Raw genomic sequence first — 21,647 nt, 5'->3', positions numbered from 1 at the left:
TTCAATATGACCAAGTTATATTTTTACTAGCAATGAAGGAAAAACAAGGTTTTTTTATAGATTCAGTAAAACCTTTGACAAGATTCAGTATTCTTTTTTTTGTATTTTATTTAATTTTTTCTTTCTAAAAAAAGTTTTAATATTTTCTAATTACATGTAAAAACAAATTTTAACCTTCATTTTTTTTATAATTTTGAGTTCCAAATTCTCTCTCACTCTTCCTCTCCTTCCCCTCATTGAGAAGTCAGCACTTATTTCTGTTAATCTTAAAAAGCATAGACATAAAAAGAGCCTTCTTTAATGATTAAAAATATTTAAAACTAAAAACTAGCATTGTTTACAACAGAGAAATATTAAAACTTTTTCATTAAATCAGGTAGAGATTTCATGCAAGGATGAACTTTCTCCCCATGTTATTTGGCATAGTTCTAGATATGATAGTTATAGCATTGAGAAAAGAAACCAAAGCCAAAGGTATAAATATTGATAGTATTTGAGACAATAGCCACAACACAGTTGCAGGGAAATAGATAAACAAAAATCTTCAGCATTTCTACATAGTAGCAACAAAAACCAGGGGGAAAAATAAGATAAATTTTATCCAAAATAATTACAAAATGTATAAAGTATTTGGGAGTTAGCTTACCAAGACATACATATGATTTATATAACTACAAAATATACTTTACAGCAATAAAGGGAGACATAAATAATTGGAAGATATTCACTGCTTAAGGTTGGATTGTGCCAATATGATAAAAATGACAATACTGTCTAAAGTACTTAGTGCTGATCAAATCACAAAATCACAAGATTTAGTGCTAATCAAATTAGAAGTATTAAAAATAAAAGTTATTTAAAATAAAATAACAAAGCACACTTGCACATCATTTTAAGGTTTGCAAAGCACTTTATAAATAGGATCTCATTTGGTCCTCAGAACCCTGTGAGATGAATATCATTATAATCCCCAGTTCAGATGATGAGTAACTGAGTCAGATAAAGGTTAAATGACCAAGAACTAAAAATCTAGAATGTTAAGGGTAAATGAGAAAAAGTGCAAATGAAAAAGACTTAGCATTACCAGGATTTAAACTGAAATAGAAGTCATCAAAACTGTTTAGTACTGGTGAAATAACGAACAAACCAATCAACCAGAAAGCAGATCTGTGGAACATACTTGATAAGGAAGAAACAAAGGCTCTTTGAAGACAGTAAGTAGTTTGGAGTTTGCTCAGTCCAGTTAGTAAGCATTTTTTAATCACTTATTATGTGGTTGGCATTGAGAAAGGCAAAGACAGCCCTTCCCCCGAGGAGCTTAAGTTCATTTGGTGAAAACAACTTTGTACGTACAAGACTTATGCAGGATAAACCCATGGTAAGCCATTAGCTTTGGAGGGAGGGGAGAGGGGAGGAAAGGGCCTTTTGCAGATTTGAGTTGAGTCCTGGAGGAAGTTAGTGAAATCAGGAAGCAGAGGTGAGGAAGGGGAGTGTTCTAGACATGAGGACAAAGTCAGAAGATGGAGTGTGGTATGGGAGGAACAGCATTAGAGACAGTGTCACTGTAGAGTTCATGTAGGGCAGTAAAGTGTAAGAAGCCAGGAAAGTTAGTCAGAGGGGCCAAGTTGTGAAGGACTTTAAAAGGCAAGTAGAGGATTTTATATTTGATCCTGCAGGCAATAGGGAGCCATTGTAGTTTATTGGGTAGGATGTGACATGATCAGACCTCTGCTTTAGGGAGATTCTTTGGCAGTTTGATGGACTAGAGTAGGGAGAGACTTGAGTCAGGGAGACTGACCAATCTAGATATGATGTGATGAAGGCCTGCACTAGGGTTGTAATTTTATCAGAGAAGATAGGGGGACATGTACAAGAGGTGTTTTGAAGGTAGAAATGACAGGATCTCCCAACAGATTTGAAATGTGGGGTAAGAGTTGAGGAGTCGAGGATAACACCTAGGTTGGGAAGGCTGGTGGTGCCCTTGACAGTATAAGGGAATGATATACCCCCAAACATAAATTATTAGGGGAAGGACTTGTTTTTTGATAAGAACTGCTGGGAAAACTGGAAAACAGTTTGGCAGAAATTAGAATTAGATCTAGCATTCTTTGACAGTCTAGTGAAGCCTATGTACCCCTTCTCAGAGCAATATCGTTAATGAATAAAATAAAATGCATAGGATTACAAGGGAAACCAATTATATTGAAATACAATTCTAAAACTATAAAGAAACAGATTTATAAACCCTGGGATTAGGTCAACATCTTAATAATCTCAATAAATTAAAAACAAATATACAGTCTAAACATAAAAGGCCATATCGTTAAAACATTAGATTGAGTACCTTTCTCAGTTTTGTCTAGGAAAAAAAATCTTAACTGAATGTGAGGTAGACGAGATCATAGAAGATTAAAAAGAAAATTTTGACTCCTCAAAATTAAGAAGTACTTGCATGAATAAAATTGGTGAAGATAATTAGAAAAGAAACAGTATAGTGTGAAAGATAGTTTGCATGAAATATTGATAAAAGTCTGATATCTAAAATATACGGGGACTTGATACAAATAGAAACCATATACCATTCCCCAGGAGATAAATCGTCAAAGGATATGAACAGTTTTCAAAAAAAGATTTTTGAACTGATGAATAGAGAGCCAATCTCAAAACCAGGAAGACCTGAGTTCAAGACCTGTCTCTGACATCTGCTGACTGACTGACTCTCAGCAACTCACTTAATCTCTCAGTGCTCTAGGCAATTCACTATCAAGACTATAAGTTATAGAAAAGGTGCTGATGTGCATTGGTAGAAGGAATCATGGGTCTTGTCCTGTCACCACATGACAAACATAGTCTAAGTCATTAGTGGTAAGATAAATGCAAATTAAGATGAGCCTGAGGTTTTATCTCACTCCAGATAAATTGGCAAAGATAGCAAAAGGTGAGAGCTCTTTTGGGGGGGAATCTGTGAGAGGACTTTGTGTCTGTTGGGGAGAATTTTGAGAAGATATACAATGTATGGTTCATGGTTCCATGGTCCTTTATTTCAACTTGGAATTATACAAGAACTGCCTCTACCCTTTGATCTCCAGAATAAGCAGATAGCCTAAAGAAGTAAGAATAAGAAACCAAAGGTACAGTATATACCAGAATATTCATAGCAGCATTCTTTATTGCAAAGAACTAGAGACAATGTTGGAGCCACTGATTAGGGAGTGGCTGAAAAAAAAACTGTGGTATATGCATGTAATGGGATGCTATTATGCAGTAACAAATAAGGCAGTAAGAGAAATACAGAGAAACATGGAAAGACGTATGTGAACTACTAAAGAATGAAATAAGAACTATTAGAATGATATACACAATAACTAATCTAAATGAAAAGGTTAATAAATGTGAATTTGACTCTTGAGTAATAGAAGAATCCAATGAAGAACTTGAAGAACAAATACTGAAACATATTTTCTCCCTCATGGCAGAGAAGTGGGGCCTTATTAGGGCAGAATATTGTATGCATTCTCAAAGGAGGTCGCTATAACTGGCCTTTTTTGCAGTAACTTTTAATTTGTCACAAATAAGGATTCAGTCATGGGGTGAGAAAGAATTGAAATGATGGTTCGGTAAAAACAGAGGGCATCAATGAGATATGGATTTGTAGAAAAGAAATGGTTGGGATATGGTAAGGCCAGTTGTGTGAGGTAGATTTTTAATAGCTCCTGAAGACATCATGCTTCCTGTAACTTTGTGCAGGTATCTACCCCAATTAATCCAATTCACTATTGAAAAACAAGTATCACAGAGAAGTAATTCTTTTTCTAGTTTCAAATATAGTAGTCCTTTGAAATCTCCTTTGGAATGGTGACAAGAGATAAAATGAAACTTTGAGAATGGTTATTTATTAGGGAACACGAAACCTCGAATTTCATTCAGCCATTGTAGCTCTACTTTCTCATTTTAATGCCCACATCCACAGTGGTGATGGTAAAAAATGTCCCTTCACCTACTGCCATCCCTGTAGGTGTAGGACATCACCTTTCCGTTTATTGCTTGTTGCAATTTGGCTTGTTTACCGACAGGATTGCTCTGTGAGCGCTTCCCTGCGGAGGGGTGTGTGTCTAGAATCAGAGTAGCAACCAGAAACAGCATTCACACATGACCCGTGAATTGGCTAATTTTGACATGCAGTTAGTTAAGAAATGATTACAGCCTGAGGAGTCATGACCTCAACTTTTCATCAGCTCCATTGGATTGTGCCTCAGTTTGGAAATGAAGAAGGTATAGGGGAAGTTTTAATTGTACCTGTGTGATTTATCCCTAGTCAGCTCTTTAATTTCTTCTGGCTGTCTGAGGTTTCCGACATGCTGTAAATTTCCCAACTTTTTCATTATCTGCAATTTCTTTATGACTCGTGAATCGGAGTGGAGAGAGAGTGTGGATTTACAGCGGAGATAAACATGTCCATAAAGTCTGTATCTGTGTCAGTAATTGTACTGCTGTCAGTGACTGTCCTGTTTTACAGGCCTCTCTTGGGAAAGGAACAGGCTTCACTACCAGTAGCAGTGGAGAGCTTGCTTTTATTTGCATTAACTTTCCAGGAGATTAGGTTGGAATGGTTGGGACGGAAATTGAGACTGGACCTTGGCCTCTTGTTTTTTCTGGATGAATGACTGGCTGGAATAGCCAGGTTTTGGGGAAAAAATAACAAGTTCAGACTATGTTCACAACCTCCTGAATGGAAGTGCTGCTGTTATTATTGACATACTTGTAAAAGCTTTTTTATTTCTAAGTATGTGACTCTGGTTTCTTCTAAGTTCTACCCTTGTAAATAATTAGACTTGGATCATGTTGACCAGTATTGTTTTATCTTAGGGTTCAAACTCATGACTTCTTCCTTCATATGCAACCAGGGAACTCAGTCTTTCTCCGGAATGGTACTGTCTTAAGGTTTGATGAAGACTATGAATGTCAAATTTGCCACATCTTAAATTCTAATTATTAATGGCTTTCTCCTTCCTGCAAGAAAATATGTATTCATGTGATTTTTGGTAGAAGAAGAGGAAAGCATTCTCAGGTGTTAAAATGATTTTTCAGTGATCTAGGTTTAAAGACTTTGTACTTTACTAGTTCTCCTGCCTGTCCTTTCTTTGGCCTCCTATACTGTCTCCCCTTAAGGTGGACTGTAGTTGTTCCCTTTAAAATTAATGTTTCTGTCTTTGGCTTTCTTTGCTTTCCCTTGGCTATGCCATTCGCTAACCATAACTTCATAAGCTACCTATAGGATAATGACTACTAAGTCTACATCTCTGGCCCTGACTCCTCTGCTGGGCATCTGACCTACATCTCCATCTGCCTAGAGAACACCAACATCCTGATGTTGCATCAACATATTCAACACTGAACTTAATGTTTTTCCATCCGAACAACATTTTTCTCCCCAACTTCACTACTTCTGTCTTTGACACTACTATTTACCCAGTCTCCTACGTTAAAAATGTTGCTTTGGTCTTTTAACTTTTCCTTCTCTTTCACCTTTAATACCCAACCATTTATAAAACCCTGTCCACAATCTTTCTCATTTCCACTATCATAACTCCAGCACAGGTCTTCGTTATTAAATACTGGCATTGTTGCAGCCACTTTCTAACAGACCTTCCTGCTTCCAGTCTCTCACCATCCTTCACACTGCTGCCAGTTTTATCCTCCTTATGCACAGAGATTGAGCATGTCACAACCCTAAACTCTTTAGTAGTTCACTTTTTTACCTCACAGTTAGTAGTTCATGATGGTTACTGTTAGAAAAGTTCACAAAGTTATTATAAATAAAAGACTTTGTAATCCTTAAAAGTACTGTTTAAATAAATATGAGTTATTATTAACAATTATTACAGCAACTAAATATAGGAGAATATTTGTTGAACATAATAAGAATACTAATTATAGAAATTAAATATAAGAATAATAAGAATATAAGAACTTTATGCATGCATTTAAAGGCAATCTGTTGCCACCCTACCTTTCCAGCTTTGAATTATGCCTTTTTATGTATGCTACGTTTCACCCAATCTAATCCATTTCCGTTCATGCCTTGTGTTTCCCTGCCTTCATGCCTTTACTCACAATATTCCTAATTTTTGGAATAACCACAGTCTCCTTCTGCCTTTTGAATTCCTATCCATCCTTCAAAGCCGTATTCAATTGCTCTCTTTTATCAAGTGTCTTCTCATTCTTCTTTCCCTCAAACCTCCCTCCCACCCCTATATCATATAGAGCTTTTTTGCACCTCTCATACATTTATCATGTGTAATTTTGTATTAAAAATTGTTTGTATGTATGCTATATCCCCTTGCTAGAGTGTCAGCTCCTTGAGGGGATGAATTGTGGTTTACCTTAACCTTATATCTCCTCTTGCACTTAACAAAATGTCCTGTAGGTAGTAAATGTCTAATAAATGTTTGCAGAATTGAATACAAGAAGCACTGTAAATCTGAAACTCATCAACTTTTGATTATTTGGAGACTCATCATCCCTTTACTTCCTTCTCTGGCCTTTTGTACATTTACTGATCATTAGCACCTCTACCAGTAAGTGGACAGAGAAGATTAAAGGACGTTAGACTCAAGGACTTTCACTATTTGCCTTGCCTGTAACATTAGTGAAAAGTTTGGTGGTAAAAGTGCTATGACTAAATAAAATTTTTGTAATTATTTGTGGATTTCAAGGATGTATGCTATCTCCTTTGGCCAGTTCCATAGTTTTACTTTAGCTTAGGTAAATGCTGGTATAGTGGAAAAAATAACCCATTGGAGTCAGGTTCCTGAATACGGGCTCTTGACATTTAATAACTGTGTGACCAAAATTGTATTACTTAAACTCTCTGGGCCTTAAATTTTTATTCAGTAATACTTGTGATACCTGCTTCAGGGTTGTTATAAGGAAAGTGCTTTATAAACCTAAAAGAGCTATAAAGCATATTATTAATATACGTCTTGTAGGTGCAAAGGCTCTATCCTGGGCCCTCTTCTCTTTTTTCTCTATATAATCTCATTTGATGATCACCTCATCAGTTTTCATGGGTTCAGTTATCATCTCTATGCTGATGATTCTCCAGTCAGTTTATCCAGCCTTAATCTTTCTACCAACTTCTAGTCTGTCATCTCCAGTTGCCTTATTGGACTGGATGTCCTGTGACATCTTGAATTCAATGTGTACAAAACAAAACTCATTATTTTTCTCCCTCAAGCCCTCAACTCTTTCCAGCTTCCTTACTGTCAAGAGCACCACCATCTTCTCAGTCACCTAGATTGGAAACTGTGGTGGTGTGGGGATTTCTTGCACTAATAAAAGCTGTAGTCCCTTAGCAGATGGTTTCATGATTGGTTGTGGTCAAAAAAAAAAAATGATAAGCCACTTCACATTACCCTGGACTGGTCCTCAGACAACAGTGTTATTAAACCCTTAACGAAAAGCTTTCCAGTTAGGTTAAGACTTGTCAAAGTCTTTGAAAACTCAGGCTTATTTCCATACGACAGTGAGGAATTAAAGTATGATTTTGGCAGTGGTTAGAATAATACTTTGGCCCCCAGATAGTATTAGCTTCCAAAACATATCTTACCGTGTCAGATTAAAAAATAAATAACTGTCCACTGGTTTTGTTTATATAAATATTACTGCTAAACCTGCCATTGTCTTCAGTATACGTTTAGTGACTCTTCTAGGTAAAAATTCTGGTGGCAACCATTTTGATGAAAGACTTCATTTTTGTTTGTACATTTAAAATTTTCCAGAATCTTTATATGTTGAAATTTTATGCCTTTAATTTCATCCTAAGCAATGTTTTATATTGCAAGGTATCTGTTTTTATATTAAATTAATAGTGAGTAGAATTCCTAGTCAAATCTAACTAGGGAAATATGCCTTCTGATCACTCAGGATGAAAAGTTTATTACCACCAAGAATCTCCAAGGAAGTAGTTATACAGTGGGGAAATGACAATATTCTGATTTGGGCAGAGTGAGGGGGTTCTTGGTTGGAAATAAAAACAGTTTATACCCATCTGTTTCTGCCACTATCAGTTGTCAAGATCCATAGAAACAGGGATGTAATTTAGCCACACCTTTCTTTAATGTGTAATGGAAGTGTCATTTAGAAAAATAAAATAAAAAGTCATGTGAATGCTAAATAATCTACCTGCTCCTCTCAGAAATCTTTCAAGGCAACAAATTTGTTTATAACTTTGTATCAAGGGTCTGAATAATGGACCAAAGAGCCTGACTCAGTCTATGTTACCCTCTTGAAGTAGGCCAGCTTTACTAGTTTTGGCCTCATCCATGCTTCCTAGTCAGTCAAGCTGAGAATTTAATCCATGGGTAGTCAGGCTTGAAACTGAAAGCACATCTGGAATATTGATCTAATTTTTCCCATATAAGTATTGAACTTGTAGAGAAAGAAGTCTCCCTTTAGAAAAGCACCACCATTCTTTAAAATGAAAGAATGCCAGAATGTGAACTTACTGCTTTTTTGTTTCTGTCCTCCCTGCACAGTGTTTTGCATGTAGTAAGCACTTAATAAATGTCTTTTCATGTACTCATTCTTCTGACCAGTGAAATAATTAATAATTTCAAATGTTCAAACGAATGAGTATTGATGATAGTTAGGGGTTGAGGGGATACTTACTTATGATCAGCTTTAAAATACCATTAAATCTTTTTTAAAAATACTTTTTATGATAATTTTTGTCTCTATAGCAAGTCCTCTCCCCTGCCAAAGACTGAATCCTGCCTGGTGACAGAAAAACTATAAGCAAAAGCAGCTAATTGACCAGCTATATTTGTACAATATTCTCTCCTAATAGCACCCTCCCTACCTTTCTACTGAGAGGGAGGAATAAGAAGATAAGTTTAACTGTCTTTTCTCCTGGACCTTCATTGGTAATCTGTGATGCAGAATTCTACTTCTTTTACTTATCTTTTTGTTTACATTGTTGTAGTAATTGTATACATTGTTCTCCTGGTTGTCCTTATTATGTTCTTTATCAGTTAATTTATATCTTTCCATAGTTCTCTGAATGATTCATGGTTATCATTTCTTAATATACTTAACTATTTTCTTCTATGTATAATGCTTTAGCCTTTCTCCAGTTAATGGGCATCCACTTTGTTTTCACTCTTTTGCTACCATAAAATGTATTGCTTTGAATATTCTCAAGTATATTGGGGCTTTGCTTCTGTCTTTCATTTTCTTCTGCTGTATGTACTCAGTAGAGGAATCATTGGACCAGAGGGTATGGACAGTTTGGTCCCTTCTCTTGCATAGTTATAATTTGAAATCCAAAACTCCTGGTGCATTTCACATTACTAACTGCATTAGTATATCTTTTTTCTCATAATCTCTCCACTTACTGGTTTTCACTGTTTGTCATCTTTGCCAGTTTGTGTGGAATGAAGTTAAACCTTAGAGGTATATTAATTTGCATTTTCTTGCTATTACTGATTTGGAGAACATTTTCATGTGGTCTCTCGTAGTTTCTAATTTTTTCCCCAAAATTATTCACATCCTTTTACCACTTATCTATTGGGAGAATGACTCTCAGTGTTACATAAATTCCTTGTATATTTTATCAGACTTTTATTGAGAATATTAAAAAAAAAGGCCTCCCTCTCTAATGTTTCTCTTTAATGCTGTTCTTATTGTCTATTTTAAAAATGATCTCTTCTATCCCTTGTTTGGTTAAGGATTCTCTCCCTGTGGGTATAGAATATTATCAGACTCAATTGATATATTTGTTAGTTTTTCATGAACTGCCTTTTTTTTTTAAATTTCTTACAGAGTATGGTTTGCTGGTTAGGGAAGAGGAGGACATATTTGGAAATGAATGTGATGTAGAAACAAAGTATATCAATAAAAACTAATAATTTTTAAAAATTGTCAAATAAGAATCCAGTCTATAGCACCACACCACCTCAGCTCCAACTGTCATTCTCACTTTCTCCCCATAGGAGCTTTGCATTACATCCTTGTAATCACCCTGGGGGCTGATAAGGTGAACTTTGGTCTTTTATATTGCCTGGAACCAGAGTAGGCCTCTATCCTACTTCCTGGCTGCTAGATCCAAACCATGCCCATCTCTAATCCAGCCATCAACCCCACCTCCTTCCCACCAAAAGCTGATGGGTGAGCTTTCTTCTTAACTTGCCCAAAATCAGGCTTTCATCACTCTTCCTGTCCTCTATCTCCAAACCATGCCATTGTATGAATAGTTTCTTCCCTCTTCCAACTCCCCTTTATGTGTTATCATCCTCATTATAGTGTCCAATTCTTGTTTTTGTTTTTGTTTTTTTTATATGAGGCAATTGGGGTTAAGTGACTTGCCCAGAGTCACACAGCTAGTGAGTGTTATGTGTCTGAGATCAGACTTGAACTCAGGTCCTCCTGACTCCAGGGCCGGTGCTCTATCCACTGTTCCACCTAGCTGCCCCATAGTGTCCAATTCTTAAAGGAAGGACTTACCATGCTTGCTTGTTTTTGTATATTTAGCATTTAGCACAGTGCCTGGCACATAGTAAGTAGTTAATAAATAATCTTTATCTATCTGTCTAAGAATTCTCTTTCTGACTATGGATGTGGAATACTATTAGACTCGGTTAATATGTTTATTTATTTTTCTGGCCTGCTTTTTTTTTTTCTTTTTAAAAATGTTTCCCCATCTTTAAAAATTCTCATTAGACCCCTACCCCTACTAGCTATCATTCTATATTTCTCCTTTCTTTCTTAGCCAAACTGCCTGAAAAAGCCATTTCTTCTCAGTACATTTACTTCCTCTGCTCCTACTTTTCTGTAGTCTGGCTTCTTGACCTCATCACTCAACTGAAATTCTATCTCCAAAGTTTCCAATGATCTTATAAATGCCAAATGTGATGACCTCTTCTCAGCTGTCATATTTGTATTTAACACTCTTGACCACCTTTGCCTTCTGGATAATCTCTCTTCTCTAGGTTTTTGTAATTCTTGGCTCTCTTTTGCTAAATTACTGTCCGTAGGGAGGTGGAGCCAAGATGGTGGAATAAAAGCAGTGACTTGCTTGAGCTCTCCCCCAAACCCCTCCAAATACCTTTAAAAAAATGACTCTAAATAAACTTTACAGCAGCAGAACCCACAAAGAGACAGAGTGAAACAAATTTCCAGCCCAAGGCTGGTTGATAGGAAAGGTCTGTTGCACCAGGCTGGGAGAGGAGCACAGTTCAGCATGGGCTGCGCCAGCAAAGATGGGGACCCAGAAAAACTGGAGCAGGCCTCAGGAGACTGAATCATGGGAAGTTGGGAGTTTCCAGCCTTCTCAACCCACAAACACCAAAGCCAACTTAGAAGTTCAGTGGGAAAGGTCTGTTGGACCTGCGTGAGAAAAGAGTGTGATCCGGTCCCAGCCTGGATGGGGTGGGGGCCACAGCGACAATGGTTGTTTCCAGAGCTCTTGACCCACAGACAGTGGGGGAATTGAGCAACTGATCAAAAGGGGATTGCAAGAATCTCTTTGCTGGTGCTGAAGTAGGATTCTCTTGCTTTGTCCATGCTTGGATCTGGGTGGCAGCCCTGGGGCTAGGAGGAGCATTGGCATGGTGGAGCTTGTGGTGCGGTAGAGAGGGAATCCTCCTCAGTTCCAAGACACAAAAGAGTGGTTGGGGTCACTCATAGACTAGAGCACAGGCCAGGAAAGGAGTAAACACCTCTCCTTTGATCATAACCACCTTGGAAGAACTGAAAATTTACAGGTTCCTAGAAGTATCTCTGAAAACAGCTGCATGAAACTCCTGAAGCTTGGGAATGTACACCCTCCACACTGGAAGCAGAGCCCTACCTTAACAAAGAGTTTAAAAGTCAAATAATTGGATGGGAACATGAGCCAACAGCAGAAAAAATGTCAGACTATAGAATCTTTGGTGACAAGATCAAAACATATAAGCAGAAGACAGCAAAGTCAAACCTCCTACATCCAAAGCCTCCAAGACAAATATAAGTTGGTCTCAGGCCATGGAAGAGCTCAGAAAGGATTTTGAAAAGCAGGTAAGAGGAGTAGAGGAAAAATTGGGAAGAGAAATGAGAGTGATGCAAGAAAATCATGAAAAATGAGTCAACAGCTTGCTAAAGGAAACCCCGAAAAAGACTGAAGAATTTTCTTCAGTCTTAAATACCTTAAAAATACCTTAAAAAATACCTTAAAATACCTTAAAAAATAGACTAACCGAAATGGCAAAAAAGGTCCAAAAAGCCAATGAGGAGAAGAATGTCTTAAAAAGCAGAATTGGCCAAATGGAAAAGGAGGTCCAAAAGCTCACTGAAGAAAACAATTCCTTAAAAATTAGAATGGAGCAAATGGAAGCTAATGACTTTATGAGAAATCAAGAAATTATAAAACAAAACTAAAAGAATGAAAAAAATAGAAGCCAATGTGAAATATATCATTGGAAAAACACTGACATGGAAAATAGATCCAGGAGAGATAATTTAAAAATTATTGGATTACTTGAAAGCCATGATTAAAAAAAAGAGCCTAGACATCATCTTTCAAGAAATTATCAAGGAAAACTGCCCTGATATTCAATAATAACCAGAGGGTAAAATGAAAATTGAAAGAATCCACCGATCACCTCCTGAAAGAGATCCCAAGAGGAAATAAATAATCAATCATAGGTTCATAGAGGATAATTAATTTAGAACTTAAAGGAACCTCAAAGGAAGACTGAGGCTCAGATAGTTTAAGTGACCCAACAAGAATTTATTAAGCATCAGGCACTTCGCTTAGGTGCTAGAAATACAAATACAAAGGAACTTATATTCTGGTTAGTAATGATTAGTAAAAAGGAAGTTCATCATTTCCATCCTTTTTTCTCCTAAAATCTTTATTGGTTAGTGGCATGTTTTCGTAACAGAAATACAGATTTTAGAAGAAGAAGTATACTAAGTTATTCACAGCTGTATAACAAAAGATCATTTGGCTTGTCATTTAAGCAATGTTTCATGAGCAAAGGTTGTCAAAAACATTGTCACACTCTTTTTTTTCCCTGGCATATGGAGAAAAGTGAACTCCGAGCAACAGCTAGTCCCAAGTAGGGAACTTGTGACTTTTGTCACCTGTAGGTCTTGAGGGCAACAGCTGCTATGTTTTAATAGTATATTCCCTCTGTCAGTTCAGAAATGGGACTAGTAATTTTTCACTTGGAACATAACCCCTCAGATCATCAAGGAGGCATAGTAGGTAGAAATGAGTGATTGTAATATTTATATGCTTCAAAATTAAACTTAGTTCCAAAGAGCTTAGAAATGACAGTTTTTTGCGATGACTAATATTGATAGACTTAACCCCTCTCAGCAATACAAGGATCTAAGACATCTCCAGAGGCCTCCTCATGGAAAATGCTATTCACATCCAAAGAAAGAACTGTGGAGTTTGAATGCAGATCGAAGCATACTATTTGCTATTTTTTTTTCTCTTCTGTTGAGTTTTGTTTCCGCTTTCTGGTGGTTCCTCCTGTTGGTTCTAATTTTTACTTACAACATCACTAATCTGAAAATGTGTTTAATAGGAATATGTATGTATAGCTTATATCATATTGTGCGCTGTCTTGGGGAGGAAGGGGGAGAAAAATTTTAAACTCAGAAGCATATGGAAGTGATTTTTATTGATTGATTGATTGATTTTTTAGGCAATTGGGGTTAAGTGACTTGCCCAGGGTCACACAGCTAGTGTCAAGTATTTGGTCTGAGGTCAGATTTGAACTCAGGTCCTCCTGATGTCAGGGCCAGTGCTCTATCCACTGCGCCACCTAGCTGCCCCTAGGAAGTGATTGTTGATAAATCAAAATAAATTAATAGTAAAAAAAGAAGTGACAGTTTTTGCTTCTGGTAAACATGGATAGTAGCACTTTCTGTTTGTTTTTTTTTAATTGACTGCTGATGGCCTTGAATTATTAGATATATGGAAAATGTTTTGGGTCTCATGTGGAAATAGTAATTGTTAATTTCTTTTTAGTTCCTCCTGTTGTATAGGAGAAACAATAAACATGGTGTGGAAGGCAAGCTAAGTTATGGGAAAGTTATAAATGATGACAAAATCCTTCTTTGGAGTGGACCTGAGATTTCATTGATAGCAGGATCCCTCTACCAATGCATATTGGCAATTATTTTGCAATTTATAATCTTAGTGGGTTGCTGGTGCCATTGAAAGGTTAAGTGACTTTCCCAGGATCATACAACTAATATATGTCAGAGGAAGGAGTTGAACTCAGGTTTTCTTGACTCTGTCTATTAGGCAGTGCTGCCTCTCAGGTCCTGGAAATAGCAACAAGAAGCATATGGAGAAGATGGAATAGCCAGGAGGGACAACTGATGCTGATTGTTTTTTGAGCATACAAGTGACGTGATGAAAGTAATGTGTAAAAAAATTAGTCTGATATTTGTATTTATTCCAAAAGATGGATTAAAGGATAGAAAAATTGTAGTCAGAGAGGCCAGCTAGGTTCCTGTTATCTATTTAGGAGGCCTGTGGATTAAGACAGTGAAAATAGAGAAGAAAGGACATGTGTGAAAGCTTTTTAAGGAAGACTTGATAAGCTATGGCAGCTGCCTGGATAGAGGCCATGAAAGAAGGAAGAGTGAAGTAGGACTCCAAAGTTTTGTGACAAGGTGACTGGCAAGATGGTGAGGCCATTGACAGACAAAGAAGTTGAGAAGGAAATCCTTTGATGAGAGAAAGGAGAAGGGGATGGTTTTGATTTAGAACATGTTGAGTTTGATATGGTGACTAGAAGTTATGATTTTTTTCCTATTCTCTGTGCAATTTGACTAAATTCTTCACCTCAGAAAGAAATACTTATCACCAACATCAATACATAAGATAGAATTCAGCATACCTAAAGGTACATTTTGGTGACAAACTAGCCGTTATAGCCATATATATCTTTTTTTCCTTTTTCTCCCTATCTTCCTTTCATCTTTTCATGCTGTCTTTCCTCTCTTTCCCTTCTATCTTGCCTGTGTCTTAATTCATTTATTACTATTACTTAGCTTTCCTGATGACACTCAACATCAAACAGTACTCTGATATAATGCAAGGTTCTGTCCTGGGCACTCTTCTCTTCTCTCTCTTTACTAATTTACTTGGTAATCTCATCAGCTCCCATGCATCTAATTATTATCATTTCTATATTGATGATTCTCAAAACTATCTATCCTGCCCCAACCTCTCTGCTGACCTCCATTCTCACATCTCCAACTACCTTTGCATGTCCATTAGACATCTTAAATTCAGTATGTCCAAAACTGAACTCATTATCTTTTCCCCTATACCCTCCCCACCTCCGGCTTTCCTTATTGTTATAGAGGGCAATGCCATCCTCCCAGTTGCTCAGGTTTGAAACCTTAGGTATTATCCTCAACTCCTCACTATCTCTCATGCCCTTATATCCAGTCTGTTGCCAAGGCCTGTGGATTTTACTTTTGCAACATCTCTCAAATATACCCTCTTCTCTCTTCTGACAGTGCCATCCTTCTAGTACAGGCCCTCATCACCTCACACCTGAATTACTGCAGTAGCCTGTTAATGGGTCTGCCTGCCTCAAGTTTCTCCCCATTCCAGTCTATACTGCAGTCAGCCACTAAAGTGTTTTTCTTGAAGTGTAGGTATAATGTCAACGCTCCCCCCCCAAAAAAAAACAACACAAAAACAAAAACTCCAGTGGCTTCCTGTTGCCTCCAGGATCAAACACAAAATCCTATTTCACACTTAAAGCCCTTTACACCCTATCCCCCTCCTGTCTTTCCAGTGTTCTTATACTTTATTCCTTGTCAAATACTCTTCGATCCAGTGACATTGGCGCCCTGGCTGTTCCACAATAAGACACTCTATCTCTTGTCTCTGGGAATTCTCTCTGGGTTCCTTATCCTGGAACATTCTCCCTTCTCATCTCCACCTGCTACCTTCCCAGGCTTCCTTTAAGTCCCACCTAAAAGCCCATCTTCTACTGGAAGCCTTTCCCAACATTTCTTAATTCTAGTGCCTTCTCTCTGTTAATCATTTCCTGTCTATCCTGTATATAGCTTGTTTATTTGTACGTTTTTGTTTGCTTATTGTCTCTCACATTAGATGGTGAGCTCCTTGAAAGCAGGGACTGTCTTATTATTCCTATTGTATTCCCCAGTGCCTGGCACATGATTGGTCCTTAATAAATGTTTATTGGATGACTGACTGATTGATATACATTTTTTTTGATTGATATAAATTCTGTGTATGCAGTTAGTATCTATATTGTTGTATGGTTTATTTGTTCCTTTTTCTTTATAGGCTCGTCATGTGTATTTTAGATCATAGTGTCCTAAAGGCACAAGGTTCGTAACTGTTCATTTTACCTTGTATAGCATTTAGTGTAGTACCATATTTTACATAGGTATCTAATAAATGCTTTTATAATAGAAACACGTGCATATTCATAAAGATTTTTGCAGGATAAGGAAATCCTGGTGTGGGAACTCCCTTCATCTGTGTAAATTTGTGCATCTCTGTGACTTAGTATTTAAGTATTAAAGAGAGTTTTGTGAACTACATAGAGACTGATTTATCCAGAGTTTCTCAGTTAGTAAATGTATGAATCATGTCAGCTTGACTCTAAACCCTGACCTCTCCACCCCTCCACACTGCAGGTTATGATGGGACTCATGCTCTGTGTATGTAGGCACTTATATGTGTGTATATACGCATACATATATAAACATAGCATATAGGCATATACTTATGAACAAATGCACATACATGTGTATGTATATATGCATACACATATACATATATATCTCATTTAGAATTCAGCATTAGACATTGCTGAGTGATGGTGGCAGAGGGAGAGTCTGGAAATAGTGATGGAGAGCAAGAAGCATGTGAACTACATTCTCCTTAACCTCCTTCCAATACCCTGTATTGAGGAGCATGACAGAATATATAATCAGTACTTTAACCTTTATGGACCTTTATGGAAGACAGCCATACCTCCCCACAAACTGAACTCTGGTGCTATAGTACAGACAGAATACTAAAGATATGAAAGCAGAGCTCATTATGGGAGCTGTGAGTCCATAGATTGTCTGTGTTCTAGAATACGAGTGTGAGAGTAGCGGGAAATAAAAAGCTGAAAAGGCAAGTTGGGATAAGATTATTTAGGTCCTTGAATGCCAGACTAAAGAATTTGAACTTTATTCACTTCATAGTATGGAGCCATTGAAGGTTTTTGAGTGAGGGAGTGATATGATCAGAGCTATGCTATAGAAAGTAGACTATATCTGATTTAAGAAATTTTTTAATGATTGAGGTGATGCAAGCATGTTTAAAATAGTGAGAGGGAAAGAAGCAATTAGAGAGTGAGAGATTGAAGAAGCAAAAGAGATAATAAAGGAAAAAGGTTCCAAAAGTTCAGGAAATGATGAGATCAAGAATTTTAGTAGAGAAGTTAACCTTGGAATGGGCTAATGACTCACATGCATTCCTTCTAAAACAAAAGGGTGGTTGTGAGTGAGCTCGTGATAGATGAACTTCCAGGATGGAGCAAGGCCATCTGCCAAAGAATGAAAGTGGCCCCCAGGTGATTGAACAGTCAGTCTGTAAGCATTTTTATTATTCTGGGCCCAGCTTAATTCAGGCAAGTCCTGATTGGAATGCAGTGAAACACTTACGGACCATAAAATTAAGTGAAAATGATTTAACTTTTAACAAAATATTAAAAGAATATAATTACTAAAAACTGACACTGGTCTCCACAGCTTCCACATTCACCAGGGCAAAAGTGCTGGGGCAGAAAGACATCCCACAGAGTAGTGAGTACTCTGCCCATCCTCAGGAACGCCAACTCATATTCTGGGCTTTTTATTCCTCTAGTTCTTCAAGTCAGCCAGTGAGGATGTCCTCCTTAAAATGAAACCATCCCAGCTTGTGTAATTTGAGTGTTGTTCCAACCATAAGCATCTGCTTTGTGCTAGGCACTGTGCTAGGAATGCAAAGACAAAAAAAGTGAAAGAATCTGTGCTCTCAGCCATGGTACCTTCTGTTAGGGGAAGCAACATGCACATATCATAGTATCATGGATTTAGAGCTAGAAGGGACCTTAGAGGCCATCCCTTGTTTTAAACGTGAGAAAATTGAATCCCAGGGAAATTAAGTGCCTCGCCAAAATTCACACAAACAGTAAATGACAGATATAGCATTTGAACACAGGTCAGCATTCTTTCTACTGACTATTCATACTGTGTGTGTGGGAATGTACAAACAGAAACTGGTCAAAGCAGCTGAATTGATAATTTTCAAAAGGAGAAATGCAGGCTTTCAACAGCCATATGAAAAAAATGTTTCAAATCATTAATAATGAGACAACTTTGAAAGACTTAAGAGTTCTGATCAATGCAGTGATCAGTTATGACTCCCCAAGACTAATGATGAAGCATGCTTCCCACTTCTTGGCAGAGATGTATATGATGGATTAGAGGTACAGAATGAAGCATATATTTTTAGAAATGTCCAGTGTGTGGGTTTGTTTTGTTTGACTCTACTTATTTGTTACAAAGGAAGGCTTTCTTATATAGCAGGGGGAACTGTAAGGGAGAATAAATGGGTAAGTAGTCATACTGATGGTTCCCCCCCAAAAAAGAAAAAAAAAACCTCTATTTGCTGGAAGTATGATTTCACATATAATCTTTTTCTGTTCTTATTTTGCATAATGAAATGATGTTTGGCAAAATCCTATTAAAAATAAAAATGTGTAAAAATAAGAAGAATGAAAAGGGCCAGTTGGAGTTGAGTATTGAGGAGAGGTGAAGAGTTTTGAAATGGCCACTATGGAAAATTAAATTAGATAGCGGCCAACAATAGATGAATAAAAGGATTTCTCAGCAGAATTGAGGAGCTAGCTTAGGTTAGATGGTAAAAATGTTTAGTAGAACTCAAAATTATACAGGATAACATTATATGGAAGGAAGGACTATTACCTACATTTGTAAAGGGAGTATACACACTGATGAAATGATTAACTCAAAGAATCATAGTAATTTTGTGACCTGTCTCAAGGATTCCAAACACTGTTAGAAGAAGTATAGGGATAGGAAATGGACCTTTGATTTCCTTGGAACTCTCAGAGGAAACTCTCTCTACCAGTGCAGACCATCATTTTCTCTGCAATTTGTAATCATAATTGACTAGAAGAAAGCTCCCTTATATACACCAAAATAATTGTAGCAGCACATTTTATGATGGCAAAGAATGGGAAGCAAAGCACTTACCCAGTGATTGGAGAGGGGTTAAGCCAAGTGTGGTACATGAATTTTACATGGTACATGCATGATATATGATACATAAATGTTCCATGTGGTATATGAATATTACTTTGCTATAAGAAACAATGTTATGATGAATACAAAGAAGCATGGAAAGATTTGCATGACCTGATGCAGAATGAAGTAAACAGAGCCAAGAAAACAATATATACAATTGCTACAACAAAATAAACGGAAAGAACAATTACAAAACAGTTTCAAATGAATGTTACAAAATTGCAAAGAGCAAACATGACTCCAAAGAAGGATTATGAGAAGATACCTTTATCCCATTCCTTTGCAGAGGTGATTCCATAGATATAGAAAAATGCATACATTTTCATATTTTCTCAAAAACTTGGTTTTGCTGATTTTTTTTCTCTTCCTATTTTTTTTTTTCCTTTCAGAGTATTATTATATGGAATGAATGACTGTCTGGGAGGGGGCAGGATACTGGGAGAAATTCTGGTGATATGAAAACCAAAAATTATTAATAAAGCTTTTTTCTCTCTTAAAAAAGCCAGCCACAAGTTGTCTACTTCTTGTCTTTCTAATGTACTTGCTTATTACTATCTTCTGTACTCTGTGATCCAGCCATGCTGGCTTCCTGCTTTCCTTCACACTGAGCCTCCATTTCCCCTCACTTTGCCTTTGTATTGGCTGTTTCCCCTATTCTCCCTTCTCACCTCCGCCTGGCTTCCCAGTTATCTCAGCTAGCTGCTAATGCCTTGTTCTTTTAGCTTACCTTCCTTTCACTCTGTATGTATCTTGTGTATACATTATATGCATGTGCTGTCCCCCATTACCATGTACACTTCTTAAGGTAGGTACTGTTTTTGTTTTCTTTTTCTGTTCCCAGCACTTTACAAAATGTCTAACAAGTAAAAAGTATATAATAAATGTTGGGTTGGTTGACCTCAGGATTAGCTTAGGCAAATTTGGAGTTTCCCATAAGGTGATACATCTTTCACTACATCTACTAAGTTTTTATCAGTGTTGGTAGAGGAAGTAATCACAAATCCTAGAAGTATTAAAGTATATTTAAATGATCTGTAATAAAATTCATATTTGATATTAATAATAGCTAGTATTTATATAGCAAATTATGGTTTACAAAGCAGTTTACATGTTTTAACTCATTGGATCCTGAAAACAACCTTGGAAGATAGATGGTATTATTATCCCCATTTTACTGATGAGGAAACTGAGATGAAAAAGATTAAGTGACTAGCCTAGGGTCACACACCTTGTAAGTGTCTGAGGCAGGATTTGAACCCAGTTGTTTCTGGCTCCAGGTCCAGGGCTCTATCTGCTGTGCCACCTAGCTGCTTGGATGTATAGTTCAAATGCGTATATTAAAATGCATTCATATATACTTATATATTTTGACACATGGATTGTCAGTGTGAAGCCTTTTTTTATTTATTTGGTTTTGATGAGAATAAATTCGAGATATTAATTTTGGTCTTCAGAGCCCTGTATGATGAGAGTCCTTGGGTGACCTTTTAGGCCAAAGAAAAACCTATTTTCTGTCATAATTAAATTTGCTTTCTCTTACCATATGTGCATATTAAAACCCAGCTCTTAGGAACATTGTAAAGTAAAAATAGGCAGATAGCTTCCTTTGGAAGCAGTTTTTGAAAACCTGGCCCATAGAAGTAGATGAAATTGGTAAAGGAGATAGTTTATGCTGCTTTAAAAGGGTTAAAATAAGCATTTCACTATTTAGGCTTTGAAGGGGTTCCCCTAATTTCTTTGCAGTGCTTTGTCCATAGCAGAAGATAACCCTTCTTATGGATAAGTGAGTTTGTATACTCTTAACAGAATCAATATTAAAGCAGCCTTCTTCACCACCTCTTTTCATAATAGGGCTGCCTGGGAATGAGTCCACTTATTGGATAATATAGCTACACCTATCTTCTATGACACTATCTTTACTGCCTCATTAACTCTTGAGCATTAGAACAAGATAAAAATGGCCTAAAGCCTCTTATCTGATGTCTGGTGTAACCTACTGAAAGCTGGAGTGCCATTAGTTTATGTTGGAAGTCAAATGCCCCTCTCCAGTGCAGGAAGTACTGATTAAACCTGAAGTCTCCCTAGAGGCCCCTGCAGCTGTCAGGGGGGTGGTGGCTGTCCCTCACCAAAAGGGGAATAAGGCCAGAGGTCCCAGTGGGGCGGGCTCTCTGAGAACTTGCACGTGGCTGCCCCAGCTGTTCTGCTTTGCCTAATGAATTGTTTTACAAGAAGAGGCTGGATATTGTCATCACAAGCTGCCTTCCTTGGGGACAGACACCGGCCTGATAATAAGT

General features: G+C 37.2%; 1 protein-coding gene across 2 annotated transcripts in view; it reads left to right on the top strand.

Moving 5' to 3' along the window:
* Positions 1–21,647, top strand: part of LIN52 (lin-52 DREAM MuvB core complex component) — a 109,588-nt gene that overhangs the window by 34,330 nt on the left and 53,611 nt on the right. Inside the window, exons 6-7 of one of the 2 annotated variants that reach the window (XM_027844789.1) lie at positions 16,331–16,374; positions 19,743–19,792. The exons of the other annotated variant lie outside the window; for it this stretch is intronic. Of the exons in view, the coding sequence (XP_027700590.1) occupies positions 16,331–16,350 (20 nt within the window). The 3' untranslated portion in view covers positions 16,351–16,374; positions 19,743–19,792. Of the gene's footprint in view, positions 1–16,330; positions 16,375–19,742; positions 19,793–21,647 lie in introns of those variants that run through there. 2 annotated transcript variants of the gene reach the window in all.

Source organism: Vombatus ursinus, unplaced genomic scaffold (assembly GCF_900497805.2).
Source record: "Vombatus ursinus unplaced genomic scaffold, bare-nosed wombat genome assembly UNPS02014945.1, whole genome shotgun sequence".
Classification (NCBI taxonomy): domain Eukaryota; kingdom Metazoa; phylum Chordata; class Mammalia; order Diprotodontia; family Vombatidae; genus Vombatus; species Vombatus ursinus.
Note: the sequence above shows the minus strand (reverse complement) of the source record. Positions and strands in the feature narration are given on the sequence as shown.